Raw genomic sequence first — 20,092 nt, forward strand, 5'->3', positions numbered from 1 at the left:
GAATAAAGGGACTCGGGACGGCGGCGATGTCGGAGGACTAGAAAACCCTAGTGGCCAAAGACATTTTTTTTGCGGGTAAGTGGCCAGAGACATTAAACACTGCAACACTACTTTTGCTGAATATATACTTTGAATTTATTTTTTGAATGATTCGATCTATTTATCTTCAATCATGGCAGTATAGCAAACATAAAAAATAATAAAAGTAACATAAAAACACGTCAATTTCCATAATCTGAAGGGTACAACCGCAAGAACGATTACTTCGCCGCGCGGAATGCGAGTGTGTGACTAATTCCTGAAGTCTGCCGCTCCTTTCCTAACCCGCGTCGCTAATTCTCGTCGCGAACTTCTCGCCGGAGGAGCAGAGGAGCTCACCAGAGAAGGCCATGGGGCCACCGCAGCCAGCCAAGGGCATCATCAGCATCGAGGCCTGCGCGCGGCCGATCGCCGTCGACCACCGCATCAGCCTCCCCTACTACTTCCGCATCGCGGGCACCCTCCTCCGCCAGGTCAAACCCTAACCATCTTCGAAATCTCTCGCTCGGAATTCCTACCGCCACTATAGATCTGGCCTTTTGGGGCTGAAATTTAACTTCTAGCTGTTCTTTCGCAATTCGCGGTAGTTTTCTCGTTCTGTTAACGCGCGGTGTGGTGAATTTGGTTTGTAGTACGTAATTAACGTCAGTGCTACCGTGTTTTTGTTCCAGACGGTGCTAAAATGTTGTGCTTTTATGTGGTGCGCAGGCCAAGATATATCGAGATGAGAAGAACATCCTCGACCTGTATGTCATCCTCCTGAGATATACGAGGTTGGCTGAACGTTGATTGATTCATCCTGATATTCGCTTCTTACTATTGTGGTGATGATGATCAGTTAACATCTGACGTCTGACCGGCTGCAGCTTGCTGTGTGAGACCATCCCCAAGCACCGTGACTACCCCGTATTCAAGTTGAGGGAAGCAGAGTTCGTCAGAAACGCTAACTCCTCTGTAATTCCTCTTACGAGCTCAGTAACTACTGTGTTTATGTTATCAAACATTTAAAGTATTAGTTTTCATGATCACATAGCACATCTTGAGCCTTATATGTATAATATATGATGTAGAATTTTGTTTGTCTGATTGACTGTTTTGTTGTAGACACTCATTGATGTTGTCAATGAGCTTGAGTCTCTGAAGCCAGTTGTGAAGCGGCAGCTCGTTGAGCATAACAGAAGGGGTAGCCCAGAAGCTAATGGTCTGAATGGAACCCATGCTGCAAGTTTAAGGAAGGAGAAGCATCCTCCAACCACATATTCCACACAAGTAATATGGGATTGTGCAACATTTCGTAGTTTGCAATCATTTTGTGGAAAACGAGTTATGTACTGTCAGTTTGCCAGGTGTTCTTTCTGGCTATTCTTTCTCATTCCTTTCCTTCTCCAGCCATTTGTAGGTTCATTGCAAAAATTCTACCCAGATGGGAGGCATCACGTGGCATCATGGACAAGTATCCAAACTGATAGGCAGATCCGCAAACAGTATGTGTATCTTCTGTTCATATTTGTGTGTATGATATGCTGTGTTTCATTTGGCTGAAGTAAAAATAGTGCCTGAGTGATTTCCAGATTGAACGGTTGTCCACCAATTATGAAAGAGGAAGGCTAGTTGACATGTTTGATAGCTAACCTAAACCACTCCGGTAACTTGATCAATTTCTTAAGCCAAAAAGTTAGGTTTAAAGGGTACACTTCATAAGCAACACAGTAACTTAACCCAGATGATAAGTGCCACACGTGTGGCACGTGATAGGAATATGCAACTTATATTCCCATGAGGCCATAGGCCGATATATATACATGTACAGGTGTGGAACATATGCAGGAAACCCCTTATACAACGGGATAAATACAAAGGGGTACATGACTTATATTATAACTCTAACACCCCCCCTCAAACTCATGGTGGATGAACAACACTGAGTTTGGAGAGATAAAAGCCATGTTGTGCTCTAGTCTGGGCCTTCGTCAGGAAATCCGCCAACCGTAACTCGGAAGGCACATACTGAAGAGCAATAACCTGATCCTGCACACCAGCGCGCACATAGAAAGCATCAACACCAATATGCTTGGTGAGCTCATGCTTCACAGGATCGCGCGCAATGCTAATAGCACCAGTACTGTCAGATAAGAGCAGAGTCGGTGTAGTGACAGAAACACCAAAATCCTGAAGTAACCATCGTAACCAAGTCACCTCTGCCGTCAAAAGAGCCATGGCTCGCAACTCAGCCTCAGCACTCGAACGGGAAACTGCAATCTGTTTCTTCGTCTTCCAAGCAATGAGAGAACCGCCAAGAAAAACACAGTAAGCAGAAAGTGAACGGCGATCAGAAGGTCACTAGCCCACGTAGCATCCGAATAGGCCTGAAGCTGTAAAGAACTGGAGCTAGGAAAGAATAGACGGTGAGAGATCGTGCCCCGAAGATATCGGAGAACACGAAGGAGATGACTATAGTGAACCGATGTGGGAGCAGAGACAAACTGACTCAGAATATGAACCGGATAAGAGATGTCCGGACGAGTGACAGCTAGATAGACAAGACTGCCAACGAGATGACGATAACGCGTCGGGTCAGGGAGAGGATCACCATCAGTAGCATGGAGGTGAACATTGAGCTCCATAGGAGTCTCAACAATGCGCTCGTCAGTAAGAGCAGCACGAGCAAGAAGATCCTGGATATACTTTTCCTGGGATATAAAAAAGCCATCAGAGGTAGAAGAGACTTCAATCCCAAGAAAGTAGCGAAGAGGTCCAAGATCAGACATAAGAAACTGCTCACTAAGATGGGCCTTTACAAAGGCAATATACTCGGGGTCATCCCCAGTGATGATCATGTCATCAACATAGAGAAGAAGAAGAGTCCGACCACGAGGAGAAAGGTGAATAAACAATGCTGGATCATGAGCACTTGCTGAAAAACCAGCAGTAGTGACCACAGAGGCAAAACGCTCAAACCAGGCGCGAGGGGCTTGCTTAAGGCCATAGAGAGAGCGACGAAGACGACATACCATGCCATCAGGAACAGAATACCCAGGTGGTGGCTGCATGTACACCTCCTCACGCAGCTCACCATTAAGAAAGGCATTCTTAATATCAAGCTGAGATATAGACCAGTGGCATGCAGAGGCAACGGCAAGAAGTGTACGAACAGTGGTCATATGGGCCACAGGAGCAAAAGTCTCGTCATAATCACGACCATGCTCCTGCTGAAAACCACGAGCCACAAGACGAGCTTTGTGACGCTCAAGAGAACCATCGGAGCGAGTCTTAACCTTGTAGACCCACTTACAAGTGATGGGACGGACTCCGGGAGGAAGAGAAACAAGATCCCAGGTACCAGTGCGTTCAAGAGCAACAATCTCCTCTGCCATCGCAAACTGCCATTCAGGATGAACAACAGCCTGACGATAAGAAGTCGGCTCAAGAACAGCAGCACCAACGGTGGGAAATCCAAAGCGATCAACAGGCGGACGAGGACGAGAACGCAAGCCATAAGTAGGCTGAGAGGAAGAGGACGACTCATCCAATGAGGCATCCACAGGTCGTGAACGACGAGTGTAATGCTGAGGAAAAGATGGAACAATAGAAGGAGGAATCGCCAAGGTAGAATCGGGGGGTGACGACAAAGAAGTCACCGGAGATGAAGGTGTAGAATCCGGTGACATGCTAGGCGAGGAGACCGGAGAAGATGGTGGCTGCAAATCGACTAGAGGTGGAGAAGCAGAGGGAGTGGAACGAATAGGCACAGGCGCGACGGGGGTGATAGGTGAGTCAGGAAAAGTGAGGAAAGAGATCCTCCACTGAAAAAATCGAGGAAGATGGGCGTGGGTAGAAGGGACGAGACTCATCAAAAGTCACGTCTCGAGAGATACGCATCCGACGACCGATAGGATCCCAACAACGATAGCCCTTATGCTCATCACTGTAGCCTAAGAAGACACACTCAACAGACTGAGCGGTCAGTTTGGTGCGTTCGCGAGGGGCAAGAAGAACATAGCAAACACAACCAAACAAGCGAAGCATCGAATAATCGGGAGAACGATCAAAAAGACGCTCGAAAGGAACACCACCCTGTAGAGCAGCGGAAGGCTGTATATTGATAAGATAGGTGGAGGTGGAGACGGCCTCAGCCCAAAAATGAGGCGGGAGAGAGGCAGCAATCATCAATGCACGAGCCGTCTCAAGAAGATGTCGATGCTTGCGCTCAGCCACACCATTCTGAGCATGAGCACCAGGACAAGAGAATTGAGAGAGAGTTCCTTGCTCAGCAAGAACACCACGCAACATCTTAGAGATATACTCGCCAGCGGAGTCAGCACGAAAAACACGAATGGGTGAAGAGAACTGAGTATGAACCATGGCAGCAAAACGCTTATAAATAGACAACACCTCACTACGAGAAGTCATGAAATAAAGCCATGTGTAACGAGAGAAATCATCGATGAAAATAATATAGTATTTATGACCACCTTTCGAAGCGAAAGGAGCCGGACCCCATACATCAGAATGGACTAAATCGAAAGGACGCTTAGACACTGACTCACTATGTGAATATGGTAACTGAATCTGCTTGCCAAGACGACAACCCTGACACTCTAAAGAGACATCTCCTGAGACAGACCCCAGAAGACCTCGACGAACTAAAGACGACAACCGAGAACCACACAGATGACCAAGTCGATGATGCCACTGCTTGAAGGAACCAGTAACGGAGGTGACAGAAGCGGAGGAACTGGCGATGGTGGTGGCAGCGGAAGGAACATGAAGCCAGTCCAACTCCCGAAGACCCTGAGAATCACGGCGGTGAGGGCCAGCCCCAACCAAAGTGTGCGTGTGACGGTCCTGGACAGAACAAGAGTCAACGTCAAGGATGACACGACAACCAGAATTAGTAAGTTGACCAGCAGAAAACAGATTCATGGTAAGTCGAGGAACATGAGCAACATCAGGAACAGAATAAGGAGGAGTGGAAAGATTGCCTCTACTAGCAACAGAAAGTGGAGTACCATCAGCAGTGAAGACATGAACAGGAGAATCCAGCGATCGAAGAGAGGACAAAGTGGAAGAATGAGAAGACATATGAAAAGAAGCTCCAGAGTCCAGAACCCATGGGGATGTACCTGACTGTGTAGAGGGCGGTTGCTCAGTGCGGAAAGCATCAGTCACAGAACCAGCAGTACCCGTCGAGGAAGAACCTGAAGCCACGAGCAAATGCTTAAGTCTCAGAATATCCTGCTCAGTCAAAGCAATGGCTGAAGCTGTCGAGGGAGATGACGAAGTCCCTGAGGATGATGATTGCGCCTTGCGCAGGTGTTTCCGCTTTGTGTAGCACTGGGACTCAATATGACCATCATTGTTGCAGTAGTCACAATGTGAACGGGGGTGACCTGAGCCTCCAGAAGGAGTGGGCAAGAGCGGCGGAGCACTCGAGCGAGAAGGGGTCGGTGCAGCAGGTGGAGTGGAAGAAGCCCGAGTAGCGAGCACAGAGGGAACCTCCAGCAAACCAGCACCACGTAAGCGAGTCTCCTCAGCACGAATCTCTGAAAGCGCCTCCATGAGAGAAATACGGCCACGAGCAAACAACTGAGCATGCCGGGGCTCAAACTCCTTATGGAGCCGAGACAGGAACTCGTAGACGCGATGAAACTCCAAATTGGCCTGGACAGCCTGGCAACAGGGGCAAGTACGACAACCAGCACTGCGGAGAGAATCAAGCTGGCGCCAGATAGCAGAACTCTGTGCATAGAAGTCATCAACAGTAGAGTCACCCTGCTGAAGAGCATGCTCCTGACGAACCACAGAAAGGTATAAGGCATCACCAGAGGGCTCATAGCGCTGACGAAGACAGGTCCACATCTGAAAGACAGTAGGAAGACCCAGAAACTCAGAAGCAAACTGAGGCAGAACACTAGCAGTGAGAACAGCTGCAGCACGAGCATCATCATCAAGCCACTGGGTGTAAACAGACAAAGCACCATGATACGTCTGAAGAGCCTCATAAGCCAAAACCCTCTCATCATAAGCACGATCAGCAGCCTCATCAGCAAGCTTAGCCGCATCCTTGGCGGCCTGATTAGCATCCGTAGGAAGAACCGGTGGAGTCGGCGGAGTAGGGGCCACCGGAGGAACCGGACGTGGCGGACATCAGACCTCGCCAGAAAGAACACCCCAGAGACGGATGCCACGCATGTGAATGCGCATGAAGCCAACGAACTCGATGTAGTTAGTGCCATCAAAAACCATTGGACAACGAGGAACTGCGACATAGCCCGTAGATGTAGACATAGTACCTCTTTTTTTTTTCAACGGTAGCAAACGGAAAACTGAACAGCGAGCACACACGCGCGGCTAGCAGAGGCGGAGACCAAGTCCACGTGGGCGAGCAGCGGAGACCAAATCCAGGCGGGCGAAGACCACGTCCAGCACCAACGCTGCAGCGATGACCAAAACAGGTGGCGACTAAGGCGGGAGTCTCGATCGGAAGCAGAGGCGGGAGTCTCGATCGGGACCTTCTCTGCTCGATCTGGGCAGGGAAATCGATCAGGCCGAGCGATCAGGGGTGACGGCGGGAGTCTTCGATCGGGGGTGGCGGCTATCAGGCGGTGGCGGCCTCACGAGACAGAGGCGGACGAGGGCGGGTCGAGCAGATCGATCTGCGCGATAGCAGAAGTCTCGATCGGGGGTGGGAGGGAGAAAACCAGTAGCAGCCTGAGGATTTGGCCACCACGGAGAGTCAGCGCAGCCAAGGATGGAGGCGTCGCGACGGAGGTGGACCAACAGCACGAGTTGCGCGTGCTATAAAATTGACCTAGCTCTAATACCATGATAGGAATATGCAACTTATTCCCATGAGGCCATAGGCCGATATATATACATGTACAGGTGTGGAACATATGCAGGAAACCCTTTATACAACGGGATAAATACAAAGGGGTACATGACTTATATTGAGGAAGGCTAGTTGACATGTTTGATAGCTAACTTAAACCACTCCGGTAACTTGATCAATTTCTTAAGCCAAAAAGTTAGGTTTAAAGGGTACACTTCATAAGCAACACAGTAACTTAACCCAGATGATAAGTGCCACACGTGTGGCACGAAGCACTCCGGCCCTGATGTTTTTACAACTAAAGTTGCCATCCGGAAAAAAACTTAAAAAAAACTGAAACTTGCCATCCGAAAAGAAAGTTGCCATCCTCGCGTCACTAAACTTGCCATAAAAAATGTTCGGAGTTGCCATGTGTTCGTGCCACACGTTTGGCACTTATCAGGGTCCTAACTTAATTATGGGACCGCATGCTTTCCTGCATTTGAGTCATGTCAATTATCAGTCTTTCTCTGACTAGTGGGTTGAATTAGGAGATTTCAGAGATCTAGCTCTGGTTTATGAGTTCTTTTTAATACAAGAACATAGTTTTTTCATGGCAGAGTTTAGTCGTGTTTATCAATTTGTCTGGCTGTCCTACAGTTGTATAAGTGGATATTTGAAGTTTGGCACCACATTAATTGTTTCTGGTGATTGGTCATTCTACACTGTACGCATTTCGGAGTTGTGAGAAACATCATTCCTCTAGCAAGGGGCAAAAGGTTGAATGTGAAGAGCCAACATCATTCCTCCAGAAATGCTGACGCATAGCAGAAGATTAAAGCATGCTGATAATGTCAAGAGAGATCGGGGTAGACCAAACTTGACATGGGAGGAGTCCGTAAAGAGAGACCTGAAGGACTGAAATATCCACGTGCCAGAACTATGACTAAGTTTCGAGATCTTATAGGTTCCAACTCTAGCCTACCCCAATTTGTTTGGGACTGAAAGGATGAATTGCTGCTTCTCTTCTAGTTGCATGCATGTGACTTGATATTTTCATAGTCTCTGTTTGCTCCTTTATACGATGCGCTTTTTTTAGACCAAAAATTCCATTACTTTGCCTGACATCCGCAATCATTAGTGTTATAGATTTGTTGTTGGAATACTTTTTATCGGTGTACTAAGCTAGACTCTTTTCACTTTCTGGCTAAATTATTCAGATTTGTAAATCTGCCTTTTCCAAAAGAAGAGACACTGGCTAGACATTCAATATTAGGGCCTAATGGGCTTCATGGACAATGGAATGGGCCTGTTGCTGCAGTTAAGGCATGTTTGCTTTCGTTACATTTCCCCCAACATGTTTGCATGAGAATTTGATCATGGGCAACCATTATCTTACAAATTTATTTCTGCTTAATGCAGGTCCGATATCCATGCAATCTTGAATTTACACAAAGTGATATGACAAGGTGAGATTTGAGATAGTTTCAGCATAATATCTCTAATACAAATCCTGTTTTTCTGTCTCATTTTTTCTTACCTTGCGCAAAGTTTCTTTCAGTTTTAAAAATGGTGTGCTCTTTCTTTTTTTGAAAGACGCCCTAAGGCCGCGCTTGGATTGGTTGTAATCAAATACGGAGGTGTATATTTTACACCTGTATCTTACTGGCTGCTTAGCAAATCTTGAACGGAAATAAAACGATGAGCTGAGACCCGTATTCTTTACAGGTGTATTTCAAAAGAACACGACGATCCAAACAGGGCCTCATTGGTCTTTCTACTCTGTTTGGGACCTGGAAGCCTATTGAGATTCATGTATGCATTGAACTATTTTGAGTGGAATCCACCGAACAAACATAAATAATTTAACTATCTCATTGCCTCCAAATTGTTTTAATTGTATGGGCTAGATTTAGAGAGAAAGCGGGATTTGACTAGACAATTTCAATGAAGCTAATACAAGATTTGAGTAGAAGAGAAATTAGAAGAGTGAACCAAACATATGTATAGTTTATATGGAAATTAGTCTATGCTCAGTGTGACATTATCACTCTGTTGCTTCTGCAGTCTAGTGCCGGCTATGTTGAACCAAGATGGTCTGCATGGTCCCAGTACCACATATCCCGATAGCACTACAAAAGATAACGATGATATGCAATCTGTTCTATCTCTTGATGATGGTCGATGGTCTGCACCAGCAGAAGAATGCACCTCTACACCTTCTGCCAGTCTGGAGGGAGAATTGTCCCAGTTGAATATCAGACAGCCTTCACCCCCGCCAGTCCTGGCAGAAGTACATCCTGATCGCGCACCCCCAATTTCTCCATCAAGAGTTGCTGATCCAACACAAGGACTTGCTATATCAGAAACCGGTCGTTATCATAACTTGCATGTTGTAAGTTCAAATTACACCCGATTCCATTTGAAATGATATATTGCTCTGTATTTGTTTGTAACTTATGTATTCCTACACAGTTATCTTGACTGATGTTTTCAACTTTGTTAGCCGGTGAAGTTGATGGAGTGTTTTCTAAGGGTTGCTGAGGCGAACACTAAAAGAAGTTTAGAAACTTGTGGGGTTCTTGCTGGTACCCTGGTATGTATGTTATTCCGGAATGAGAACAGTTATTTTGCTCGACTACTGACATCACATTGTATTTTTCATGTAGAAAAAGAGAACTTTTCATATTACAACCTTAATAATTCCAAAGCAGAAATCTACATCTGATTCGGTAAGTTGTTCTTGTATCTTTCGTAGACTAGGTTGTTTACTGTATTAATACATAGCTTTCTTTTTTGACAGTGTGAAGCTACAAATGAAGAAGAACTATTTGAAGTTCAGGACAAGGGCTCACTATTCACCCTTGGTTGGATTCATGTAAGTTCAGTTTAAAGTATCTTATGCACCATTGATGCTGTTTGTTGTTTGCTCAAGCCAATAAGGTATATGTAATCTGTTAACAATATATTTAAAGATATATCAATTAATACGTTTTCTTTAGTTCTCTGGCTTCAATAACTCATAACTGAAGAAACTCTGTTTAAAACCTTTGTTGTTACAAAGCTGGATACTATGCTATCAAACCCTTTTGCTTGAATTGGCGTGCCACTTTTATTTTGAGAATCTCGCTGATATGCTTACAATTGTCACCTTGAAATCGACATTTGTCCATGTAATTACGTGTATTACATGATTTAGATCCATGTTGCCTAATTGTGGACAATGCTTCATGCACTTCCCATACACAATGGAAGGTGGTGCGGTGCCACAATGGCATCTTCCATAGTTGATAGGTGAAATCATGGTTTTGCAACTAGATCTGTATGTATTGCTTTCTTGCAATGTTGTGTTATGTTTTTGCAGCGGTAAAGCTGTTGCCTTGTGACCATGAGGTCACGGGTTCGAGTCCTGGAAACAGCCTCTTGCAGGAATGTAGGGAAAGGCTGCGTATTATAGACCCAAAGTGGCCGGACCCTTCCCCGGACCCTGCGCAAGCGGGAGCTACATGCACAGGGCTGCCCTTTGTGTTATGTTTTTGCACTAGGCCATGTTACCGAATCATGGACTTGATAGAATGTAACATCAACAAAATCTGTGTTGTTGAAAATGTGTAAATTCCTATTTAATATTGGTTCAAGGAGATTCATGGCACTCTCAGTTGTATCTCATGCAATATTTGTTTGAAAGATGGATGTGGTAACACATTGCTGTTTTAGTATTAGCCATCTGGATTCTACCAAATGGTAATAAGTAGATGCCATATGGCAATACGTGTTATCATACCAAGTGTTACAGAAGTAATCCTCAAAAAAGTAAGTGTTACAGAAGTAGGCATAACTGCATAAGTACGGTACTCCATACCTAGCCATAGTTTGGTACTTGGGGATATTATTTATTTGTTGACTGGCTGACTGCTCGCTTCTGTTGTCATAAAAAAGGTTGCTTTCGTCACTAATTGTCTGCTTTCCTTTCCAGACACATCCAACGCAGTCCTGTTTCCTGTCCTCTATTGACCTCCATAATCATTATTCGTACCAGGTAATGTTGGCAGACTGGACCTCTCAGTACCATTACCACTTATTTGGTGGGCAGTTCCATTAGTAGTATTTTTGTTGTTGCCCTCAACACTCGATGACGTCATTTGTGTCACAGTACAATCGTATGGATTTAGATAATGAAAACATGAAGAAATTAATTGTATATCAAGATTCTGTAACTCTACTTATTGATGAGATGCTATACAATATGAAAAATCTGGAATGCATATTTGCAAGCATATTTTTAGATCAATATTTAAAATGATATTTGTTTCATTTGTTAATCTTGCTTATCCTATTGTTTCATTTGTATCATGTATTCGGATGCCTACTTTTCCCCCGTGTCCACAAGACAATTCCTTCTGTTTGTTTTTGACCCCTCTTAACTTTGTGTATCCAAAGATGCTTGACCCCTCTTAACTTTGTGTATCCAAAGATGCTTGACCCCTCTTAACTTCGGTAGAATAAATGTTTCCAGTTGTAGTTACTCTCACTTGTATTTCGTACGTTCTAGGTAGTATCTATCAAACCGGAGTGCATATACTCGTATGTAGTATATAAGAATGTTTAGGTAGTATGTATACTACTCCCTCTATGCATAAATATAAGGCGTTTTAGAGACTTGACACAACTCTCTAAAACGTCTTATATTTATGTACAGAGGGAGTACTTTTTAGGTAGCATGTGCCATATTTTGGGCATACTCCTTTTTACATACAAATATGTACGTATTTCACAAATATAATGAAAATTATGGGCCCACTTGTAATTTTTTCAGATAACTCACTTTGGCATATACTATTAAATATAGTATACAAACATATACTCCCTCTGTCCCAAAATATAAGAACGTTTTTAACACTACACTAGTGTCAAAAACGTTCTTATATTATGGGACAGAGGGAGTAGTATATACAACCACAAATCATATAGTGTACTCTGCATCATGATTTTCTACAATTCATTTGAGCAAATGTGTTTGACATTATTGTATCAACAGGTCATGCTACCTGAGGCAATTGCAATAGTTATGGCACCTACTGACACAAGAAAGTAAGTATTTAATTGTTTCGTATGTTCTGTCAACATCCAGTTTTGCGGTCAGTCTTTCACTCTTTTTTTTGACTGTTGCTAATCAAAATCATATGGACTAGCATTGGCTTGTGGTGAACTTTAGGGTGTTTAGAGCATCTCTAGTAGATGCTCTAAATTTGATAGTCTATATATATCCCCATGTAGATTATAGTAGTTTAAAAGGATTCCTCATGTATATCTCACAGCTCTCCAGCAGATAGTTTATATTCACATCCTCTATATTCTCTCCTATATTTCAATAATATTTTATAACTACCAATGCAACAACCGTTTCACCACCATACTTAGTTCCTGCTAATTAAATACAAACATGATGTTAACATCTTGATGCTGTGCAACCATTTTAATTTACATAGTTGATACTATGTTCTAGTGTGCGTTGATAGCAAAATGTATCAGGCTAATCAATCAAAAGAGCACATGCACGTGTGCTGTACAGAGAGGAGAAATGAAGAAAAGCAGGCAGACTGATCAGTCAAGCCCATCCCCTTTTAACTTATCTTCTCAGCTTTTCCGAAACAATCATCTTCTTCAGACTCTCCTGTACAGCTCTCTCTTCCCTAACAGAGTGATGCTTTTCACTAAAAAAAAGTAATGACGCCTGTCACGCCTGCCACTCCTGTCCGTCTCCTTCACTGTCGTCAGCGCCTATGAGACCCCCATGACTTCCTCTACCTATTCCCCTTCCTACTGCTGCTGCCGCCACAAATGTTGCCGCCACCGGCCGCGGCCATGGACACCCCCAGCCCTGTCCACTGCGATCCGAGCCGCCGCCTGCAGCACCGCCTCTGCGGCTCCTTCCCCCTGCTGCCGGCTTCCTCCCTTTCCATCCTCTTCCACTCCACCGCACCCTGAGCCGCCGGCATCCTCCCCCCATCGCGTCCTGCTCCACCTCTGGATGGATCCACAACGATGGCGCTCGGTAGTGGCCTGATCCAGAACCATAGTGTGTGGCTGCGCCGGATCCACCACTACATCCAACATCACACTCTCTTGAAAAAAAAATACCCTCTGCTACTCCGGAAGGTGGTAGGAGGAAGGGTTTGGGAGAGGCAGTTGCGATTTGGGTGATGTGGAGGGATCGTCCAAGTTGGGAAGATCTACCATGATTTTTGGACAACGTTATGCGATAGACTTTCTGCTGGAGAGCGTTTTTACCTCCTGTGTGCTATTTTGGCTGGTGCCCACCATATTGACTGGCTGCTGAAGACGCTCTTAGTTCTCATTTCTATAGGGCGGTTGTGAGATCCTGGCTTAATAGGAATGATAGACTACTCATATCAACAAGGAATTTCTTCTTTTTCGGGAGCCCATTTAGAAAGAACTCCAAAGTTAAGCGGCTTGGTTTGGAGCGATTTGAGGATGGACGATCGATTGGGAAGTTGGTCTCGGGTGTGCATGAGTGAGGACAAAGTGCGCAAAAAAGACTACTGTTGGCCTGTGAGGCCAGTCTAGATCCCGCCCAGGTGTAATGGCTAGGAACCAGTGGATGTGGCTTGGTATCAGAGCCGACCCTTGCGGTTACACGGGCATGTGCGCGTGGCCCGTTGGGGCACACGGCTTGGCACATGTGCCGGATTGGACGCAGTTGCGCGTGCCAAGAGAGAACGTTCCTAATGGTCCGATGAGGACGTCGGTTCCTTTGAGTGGGAGTGTATGTGAGATCCTGGCTTAATAGGAATGATAGACTAATATCAACAAGGAATTCCTTCTTTTTCGGTAGCTCATTCAGAAAGAACTCCAAAGTTAAGCGTGCTTGGCTTGGAGCGATTTGAGCATGGGTGTTTGACTGGGAAGTTGGTCTCGGGTGTGCATGAGTGAGGACAAAGGGCGCAGAAAAGTCTAGTGTTTGTCTTTGGGGCCAGCCTAGATCCCGCTAGGCGTAACGGCCGGAAACAGGTTGATGTCTCAGGGGCGTTACACCGGCGATTCGACCCGCAATATTGTATGGTGCTGAGTGTTGGCCGACTAAAGGGCGACATATTCAACAGTTGGGTGTAGCGGAAATACGCATGGTGAGATGGATGTGTGGCCACACAAGAAAAGATCAGGTCCGGAATGATGATATAAGTGATAGAGTTGGGGTAGCACCGATTGAAGAGAAGCTTGTTTAACATTGTCTGAGATGGTTTGGGCATATACAACGCAGCCTCCAGAACCTCCAATGCATAGCGGACGGTTAAAGTGTGCTGATAATGTCAAGAGAGGTCGGGGTAGACCAAACTCGAAATGGGAGGAGTCCTTAAAGAGAGATCTGAAGGACTGGAATATCACCAAAGAACTAGCCATGCACAGGGGTGCGTGGAAGTTAGCTATCCACGTGCCAAAACCATGAGTTGGTTCAAGATCTTATGAGTTTCAGCTCAGGCCTACCCCAACTTGTTTGGGACTAAAGGCTTTGTTGTTCTTGCAGGTCGAATTATGCATACATTTGGCCTCTGATTTGTACCAAGTAGTTCAGTTTTCATGTGTTACTACCGACTACCGAATTATGTAGTATTTGCCAATATTCACCAATGAGGAAACGAAATTAGAGTTTTCTAAAGTTTTATGCAACTTTCTTGCTGGCCTCCTCAAAATTTCTAGTTACATTCCACTCTGCTTGAACTCTGCAACTCCAAAGATCATTAGCTAACAAGCTTTGATGACATGGTGCCCAGCTGGTTTATTATTATAGGTCTGACATGGCTGCAAAAGTGAATACACACTCAGTCCGAGGTGTCATGGATTCGAACTTTAGGGAGCATGTCAGACTAAAACCTAAGCATAATTGGCATATAATGAAGAAGGGTTTTGCCACCAAGCAAGCCAAGTCTTGCGTGTTGCATCAGAACACCAAGGACTCAAGGAGCCACCATATGCCAAATCTCTTTCCCTTCCTCTTTCCTATCTTTTTCTCCAGTCCGTCTGCCGTTGAATAGCACAACACTTTCCAGATCTCTTACACTTGAATCCTCAATGGAAATTACTGCCGTCATGACATGGCTCTGGCATCGATTGTGGGTGTGTCAGAGTTTCACGTTTTCGAGCATCAGAATTGCCTCTACCCCCCCTTAGAAATCCCCAAATAATCTTGGTTGGAGTAACCCGGTTGCCGGCCCTGACCATGATGTAAGCCACTTCAGCATCTTCTGTCGTGCACATGTGTGGAGAATTGAGGCTTCCCAATTGTTTTACTTTTCTATTTGGTCCATGTTGGCAACTTCCACTGCCTGCACATCTCCATTTCAGGATTTCAGGCTAGGTCAGTAAGGAGCAAATGGTGATTTAGAAGATTTATGCAGATGGAGAAAACTGTTGGGAGCGCTGAATGTAAATTAATTTTTTAAGGGAAGTGGGAAATCCAGTATAATTTTCTCTTCACGTTCATAAAAATGTGCATCCTTCACTCTTATCTCGATCTGAAATCTTATTATCCATAATTATACGAATGCTTTAGCCTATATATTTGCTCTGTTTACCGAACCCAAATCGATAGACTTTTGCTTGGCTGCTTGCTATCTTATTGAGGATTATTTCTCTACGTTGTGCTATCCTTTTGTCTCCCTGATCTTAATAATATGATATATGATCTTGTTTATATGCTTTTTGTTTTGAACAGAAAACATGGTATATTTCATCTAACGGATCCGGGTGGTATTGGTGTGATCCATGATTGCCCGGAGAGAGGATTCCATCCACATAAAGCCACTCTGGATGGCTCACCAATCTACGAGCATTGCTCCCACGTGTACATGAATGCTGATACAAAGTTTGATATGATTGACCTCCGAGAACAGTGAGAGGTATCAGTTTCATTCTGTCATAGTTTGGCGGCTGTACTTGCGGCTGTTGAGCAAATTGTCTGCCTTGATTTCTCTAGTGCGCTGAAGAAATGCGGTTACTGATTTAAGTGATTGTACATAACTATTGTGTGTATAGAGATATCATTGGTACATCCGGGGAAATTGAGGATTTGTGGCGTAATTCACCCCCTTTACCTCTGGGGATATACGCTTTTGAGATGAGATGAAAGTAATGGTCAATCTCATTTTATGCAAGGTTAATTGTAAAAGCATCATATGTTTTACTCCATTCCAAAATAAGTTGATCGCTATCTAAAAAAAGTTAGTTTTTATTATGCCCGTTTTGTAATATTAATTTCACGTTTGTAATGCTGGAATTTTGCCACCTCTGTAAATTTTTACAACAAATTCATGTTTAACTGTTGCATTTTCTTTCCGGTTGTAATATGCACTTGGCTCCCCGGTTGCAATACAAGGGTATTCGATCAGATAAGAAGCACTTTGCAAACCTCCAACAAGCTGCAGAAGATTGTGCATCTGCAATACAGAAGCACTTCCAAACAAATTGCACAATCATATTTATAACAGTGCCAAAACGTCAGCCAAGAATAATCTCATAATTGCAATCATCCGTTAGAACATAATTCAATTAGTCACAGTGCTCAAAGTCAACAGTTTAAATTATAAAATATTGTGGCATAATTCTCTTTTCTCACCGGCATGACATAATCAAAGTTGGGCACAAAAAATTTCAGAAAGTTTTTTGCTCCTTCATGGACTCGTGAAATCATACCATCAGACGAAAAGGCAACCTGAAAAGGATTTTTTTAGCTATGTAAGGTCATTTTGGTTCAGCATTTTCTCCAAGAAAATATATACTGGTATATAAACTCAAACCAGGACAAGTCATAAATATAGACATTATACTCATAAAAGTACGGCCATCAAGAACAACAATTTAAGCATCTAGATTGACAAGAAAACACATCAAGCTCAAGAAAACGATATGTTCTATTTCTATGTTTCATCTCATAGCCTTACATGAACAAATGGAAGTATGTATGGTAAGAGTGTAAACAAACTCAAGATGGATGTTGTACTTGTTGAACAACAAGAATATGATTTTCACAAATGGGATGTTGAGTTTCTGTTGAATATTGTGTACAAGTTCTGTTACGTGTGGACTTGGTGTTTTAGTGTGGGTAGGATACATGTAGTGTCGGAGTCGGAGTCGGACCTGTTGAATATTGTGGGGGTATACACACAATGTAACCTATGCCAACATAATAGCATAAGTAAGATTCCAAAAATTGGTCACAATTTTTCCAAAACTTGTTTGTGGTTTTTAAAATTATGTTCAAAATTTTGAAAAAAGTATTCAGAATTTTCATGAAATGTTTGAAAAAAGGAAAATATTTGAACTGCTGATATAGCTAGTTCTAAAGATTTCGCGTCGCATATTCATCATGATTGTTAACTAGCTCCACTTGCTAGGTACCTGTGTCTATTAGAGGTGGATCACTAGTTCGAATCTTGGCTAATGTGCCATTTTTTTACACCGCTCATTTCTCACATGTGGGCCTGTCACAACCCTAGAATAATGCTTGTAATTAGTTACATCAGTAAGCATCATGCATCATGTTAAATTCAAGAAAATTTGAATTGAGGAATATTTGGAAGGCTCAATAATTTAAATAAAAGGGCAAAGAACCCTGAAAATGCATTCAAAATTTTCTAGATGTCCTTTTTAATATTCTGAGAATTTTGGCAATTGTTATAAGCCCAACCAAAATTTAGGAACATTTTAAAGGATTATTTTGGGATTTGAATTTAAATCACTATTGCATTTGTATTTGGAGTTATATTCATATACATATAGAATATATTTCCCAAAGCACTGTGTGCGAAATGTCCAATGAGCAACATAAAAATATTTTTCGCACTAGTTTGAAATCATTTTGATTTTGAAACAATGGCAAAAGAATTAAATCAAAACAGAAAAACAGAAATAGAAAAGAGACACAGAGCCTTACCTGCGGCCGCTACTATAGCAAAGGCCCAACCCACCATAGTCTCCTCCTGTCGTCTTCCTCCTCGGACAGAAGGACGCACACATGCTCGCCACGCGTAGCCACACGCCTTTCCACCTCCTCTCTGCCTGCTTGCTAGCCTCCCCTGAAGACACCACGTGACCCGAGAGTCGTCTGAATCATGCTCTCCCTCCCGCTAGCCCTCCTCTGCTCTCTCTTCCTCTCTTCCCCGTGAGCACCCGAGAGCACGCAGTCACCATAGCCATGGCTACAGGCCACCACTCGCCCAACCAGTGTGACCACGAGCTCTGCCATGACGCCATGGAGCTACACGCCGACACACGCGACCACAGGAGCCCTATAGCGTCGTGCCCGACCTCATCTTCAATCTCCGGCCGCCGGCAACCTCACTGTCGATCGTAGCACTCAGACCGTCCCCGAGCGCACTGATCTGCTCATTCGCTTTGTTGTGAGCTCCTCTTCCCGTTACCCCTGTTTCCCCTCTCGATTTCGGCCTCTAGCTCCTATTCCCACCGCGCCCGAGAGCTTCTCGCCGCTGACCATGGCGTAGCCGTGGCTAAAGCTAGCAAGGCTCCCAGCAGAGCACATAGACGTGCTCAGTACGCTCCAGGAGCCCATCACACGCATCAGATGGTCCTCCCGTGCATCGTAGCGTCGTTGCCCGAACTTTGACAACCGCCGCGAGCTTGATTCTGGCGAGCTCAGTTGACCTCAGCCCCTCCTGCATGCACCAATGGGTACAACCGAGCACCATCTACGCGTAGATGCCCTCCACTATCCTTTTGGTCGCCAGAGGACGAAACCCGACGCCCACCGTTGTCTCTGGCTTCGCCGGTGACGAGCAACGGGTTAACTCCGGCTAGTTTAACCCTGGTTGACTCAGGTTTGACCTCCCGTGGGTCACTGACATGTGGGGCCAACCCCTGACTAATCCCTGAATTAGGATCTAATTAGTGCTAATTAACACCGTTAGTTAGGTTAGTCACTGACATGCGGGTCCCATCGATCAGGTTTAACCTGGACCGCCCCTGTTGACTGTTGACGTCACCCTGAGGCAGAGCTGATGTAGTAATTCATTTTCTGGATTTAGTTTATCTTAAAATAACCAGGAAATTCCAGGAAATGCTATAAACTTCAAAAAACCATATAAATTCAACCGTAACTCCAAATGAAATAATTTATATATGAAAAATTATTAGAAAATATGAAGAATCTTTTTATGACGCTTTCATGCAAGTTAGAACAAATTTTGTCCTCTGTTTAGGACAAATCAATTAAATGGCATTTAAGTAATCACATGTGGAGCTTGAATTTGAATCTTGGGTTGCTAGCTGCATTCGCCCAAACCATAGCATAATGCCATGACATGATCATGCATCGTATTTTTGCATTGCATTGATTGTATTCCTTTTCCTGTTTGCCAGTGTTTGTTCCTTCTCGGTAGAAGATGATTCCGACGTAGTGATCATTGACACCGATGAAGGGCATTACTATCTTCAGAAGTGCCAGACAAGCAACCCCCCTTGATCGCTCCGATACAATCCCACTCTCTCACTCTTGCTCTCTGTTACTGCATTAGGACAACAACAATTCAAGTATTACATGTTGCGGTAGTTGAATCCATTCCTCTGCATGACCTGTCTTTGCCACAGTAAATAGTAGAACCTCCTAGCATGAGTAGGAATTGCTTGAGCCATGCTGTGACTACTCATCCATGATTGCTTGTTATGCCTGCTATGCTTTGAGTTGTGTCGGGTCCGATCCATCTAGGCGATGAATTGGAATGGTTGTGTTCATGTCCTACTGTGTGAGAGCTAAGTGTGTGAACACGATTTGGTAAAGGTAGCGATGAGAGGCCATGTAGGAGTACATGGTGGGTTGTCTCATTGGGGCCGTCCTCAGGAACCGAGTTCTGTGTTTGTGATCCAAGAGAGTTACTACCACACATTGGGATCCTTAATTGACTCAACTTATTAATTGCCTTGATCTATGTCCAGGAGTCACAACTATTTTCCGATGTTTGAGGACATGTGTTGGAGGCCGTGCGTAGCGTTGACCTTAGGGGTTGGCCATGACGTGGTAGAGACACCATGGCACGGTGTACCAAGTGGCACCCATTTGGTGGGCTTGGGAACCCTGCTCACATTGTTTGGGGCCGTAACAGAAACTTCTGTCGGACTTCCTTGCGGGTTTAGTCTCGAATAGGCGATAAACCCGTACTAGAGTCCTGTGTGGTTAGTGACGCGACATCGTCTTCGGAGAAGAGGATGTAC

General features: G+C 44.4%; 1 protein-coding gene across 2 annotated transcripts; it reads left to right on the forward strand.

The window, feature by feature from the left end:
- The first annotated feature begins 240 nt into the window (after window positions 1-240).
- Window positions 241-16,213, forward strand: LOC109777124 (AMSH-like ubiquitin thioesterase 3). 2 transcript variants are annotated; one of them, XM_020335770.4, is made up of 15 exons: window positions 241-512; window positions 748-812; window positions 906-993; window positions 1,144-1,308; window positions 1,429-1,523; window positions 8,071-8,176; window positions 8,273-8,319; window positions 8,579-8,665; window positions 8,918-9,245; window positions 9,357-9,446; window positions 9,520-9,582; window positions 9,654-9,728; window positions 10,827-10,889; window positions 11,889-11,941; window positions 15,585-16,213. In XM_020335770.4, the coding sequence occupies exons 1-15, from the start codon at window positions 390-392 to the stop codon at window positions 15,763-15,765; spliced, it is 1,629 nt and encodes a 542-aa protein (XP_020191359.1). In that variant the 5' UTR covers window positions 241-389; the 3' UTR covers window positions 15,766-16,213. The 2 variants fall into 2 exon arrangements, with proteins under 2 accessions (XP_020191359.1, XP_020191360.1); XM_020335771.3 differs by lacking the exon at window positions 8,579-8,665.
- Window positions 16,214-20,092: the final 3,879 nt, after the last annotated feature.

This window comes from Aegilops tauschii, chromosome 3 (assembly GCF_002575655.3).
Source record: "Aegilops tauschii subsp. strangulata cultivar AL8/78 chromosome 3, Aet v6.0, whole genome shotgun sequence".
Classification (NCBI taxonomy): Eukaryota; Viridiplantae; Streptophyta; class Magnoliopsida; order Poales; family Poaceae; genus Aegilops; species Aegilops tauschii.

Coding starts and splice junctions, on each gene's coding strand:
- LOC109777124 (XM_020335770.4), top strand. CDS start 390: ATGGGGCCACCGCAGCCAGCCAAGGGCATCATCAGCATCGAGGCCTGC. Junction 1,524..8,070: donor GATAGGCAGATCCGCAAACA/GTATGTGTATCT, acceptor TAAATTATTCAG/ATTTGTAAATCTGCCTTTTC. Junction 8,666..8,917: donor GGAAGCCTATTGAGATTCAT/GTATGCATTGAA, acceptor TTGCTTCTGCAG/TCTAGTGCCGGCTATGTTGA.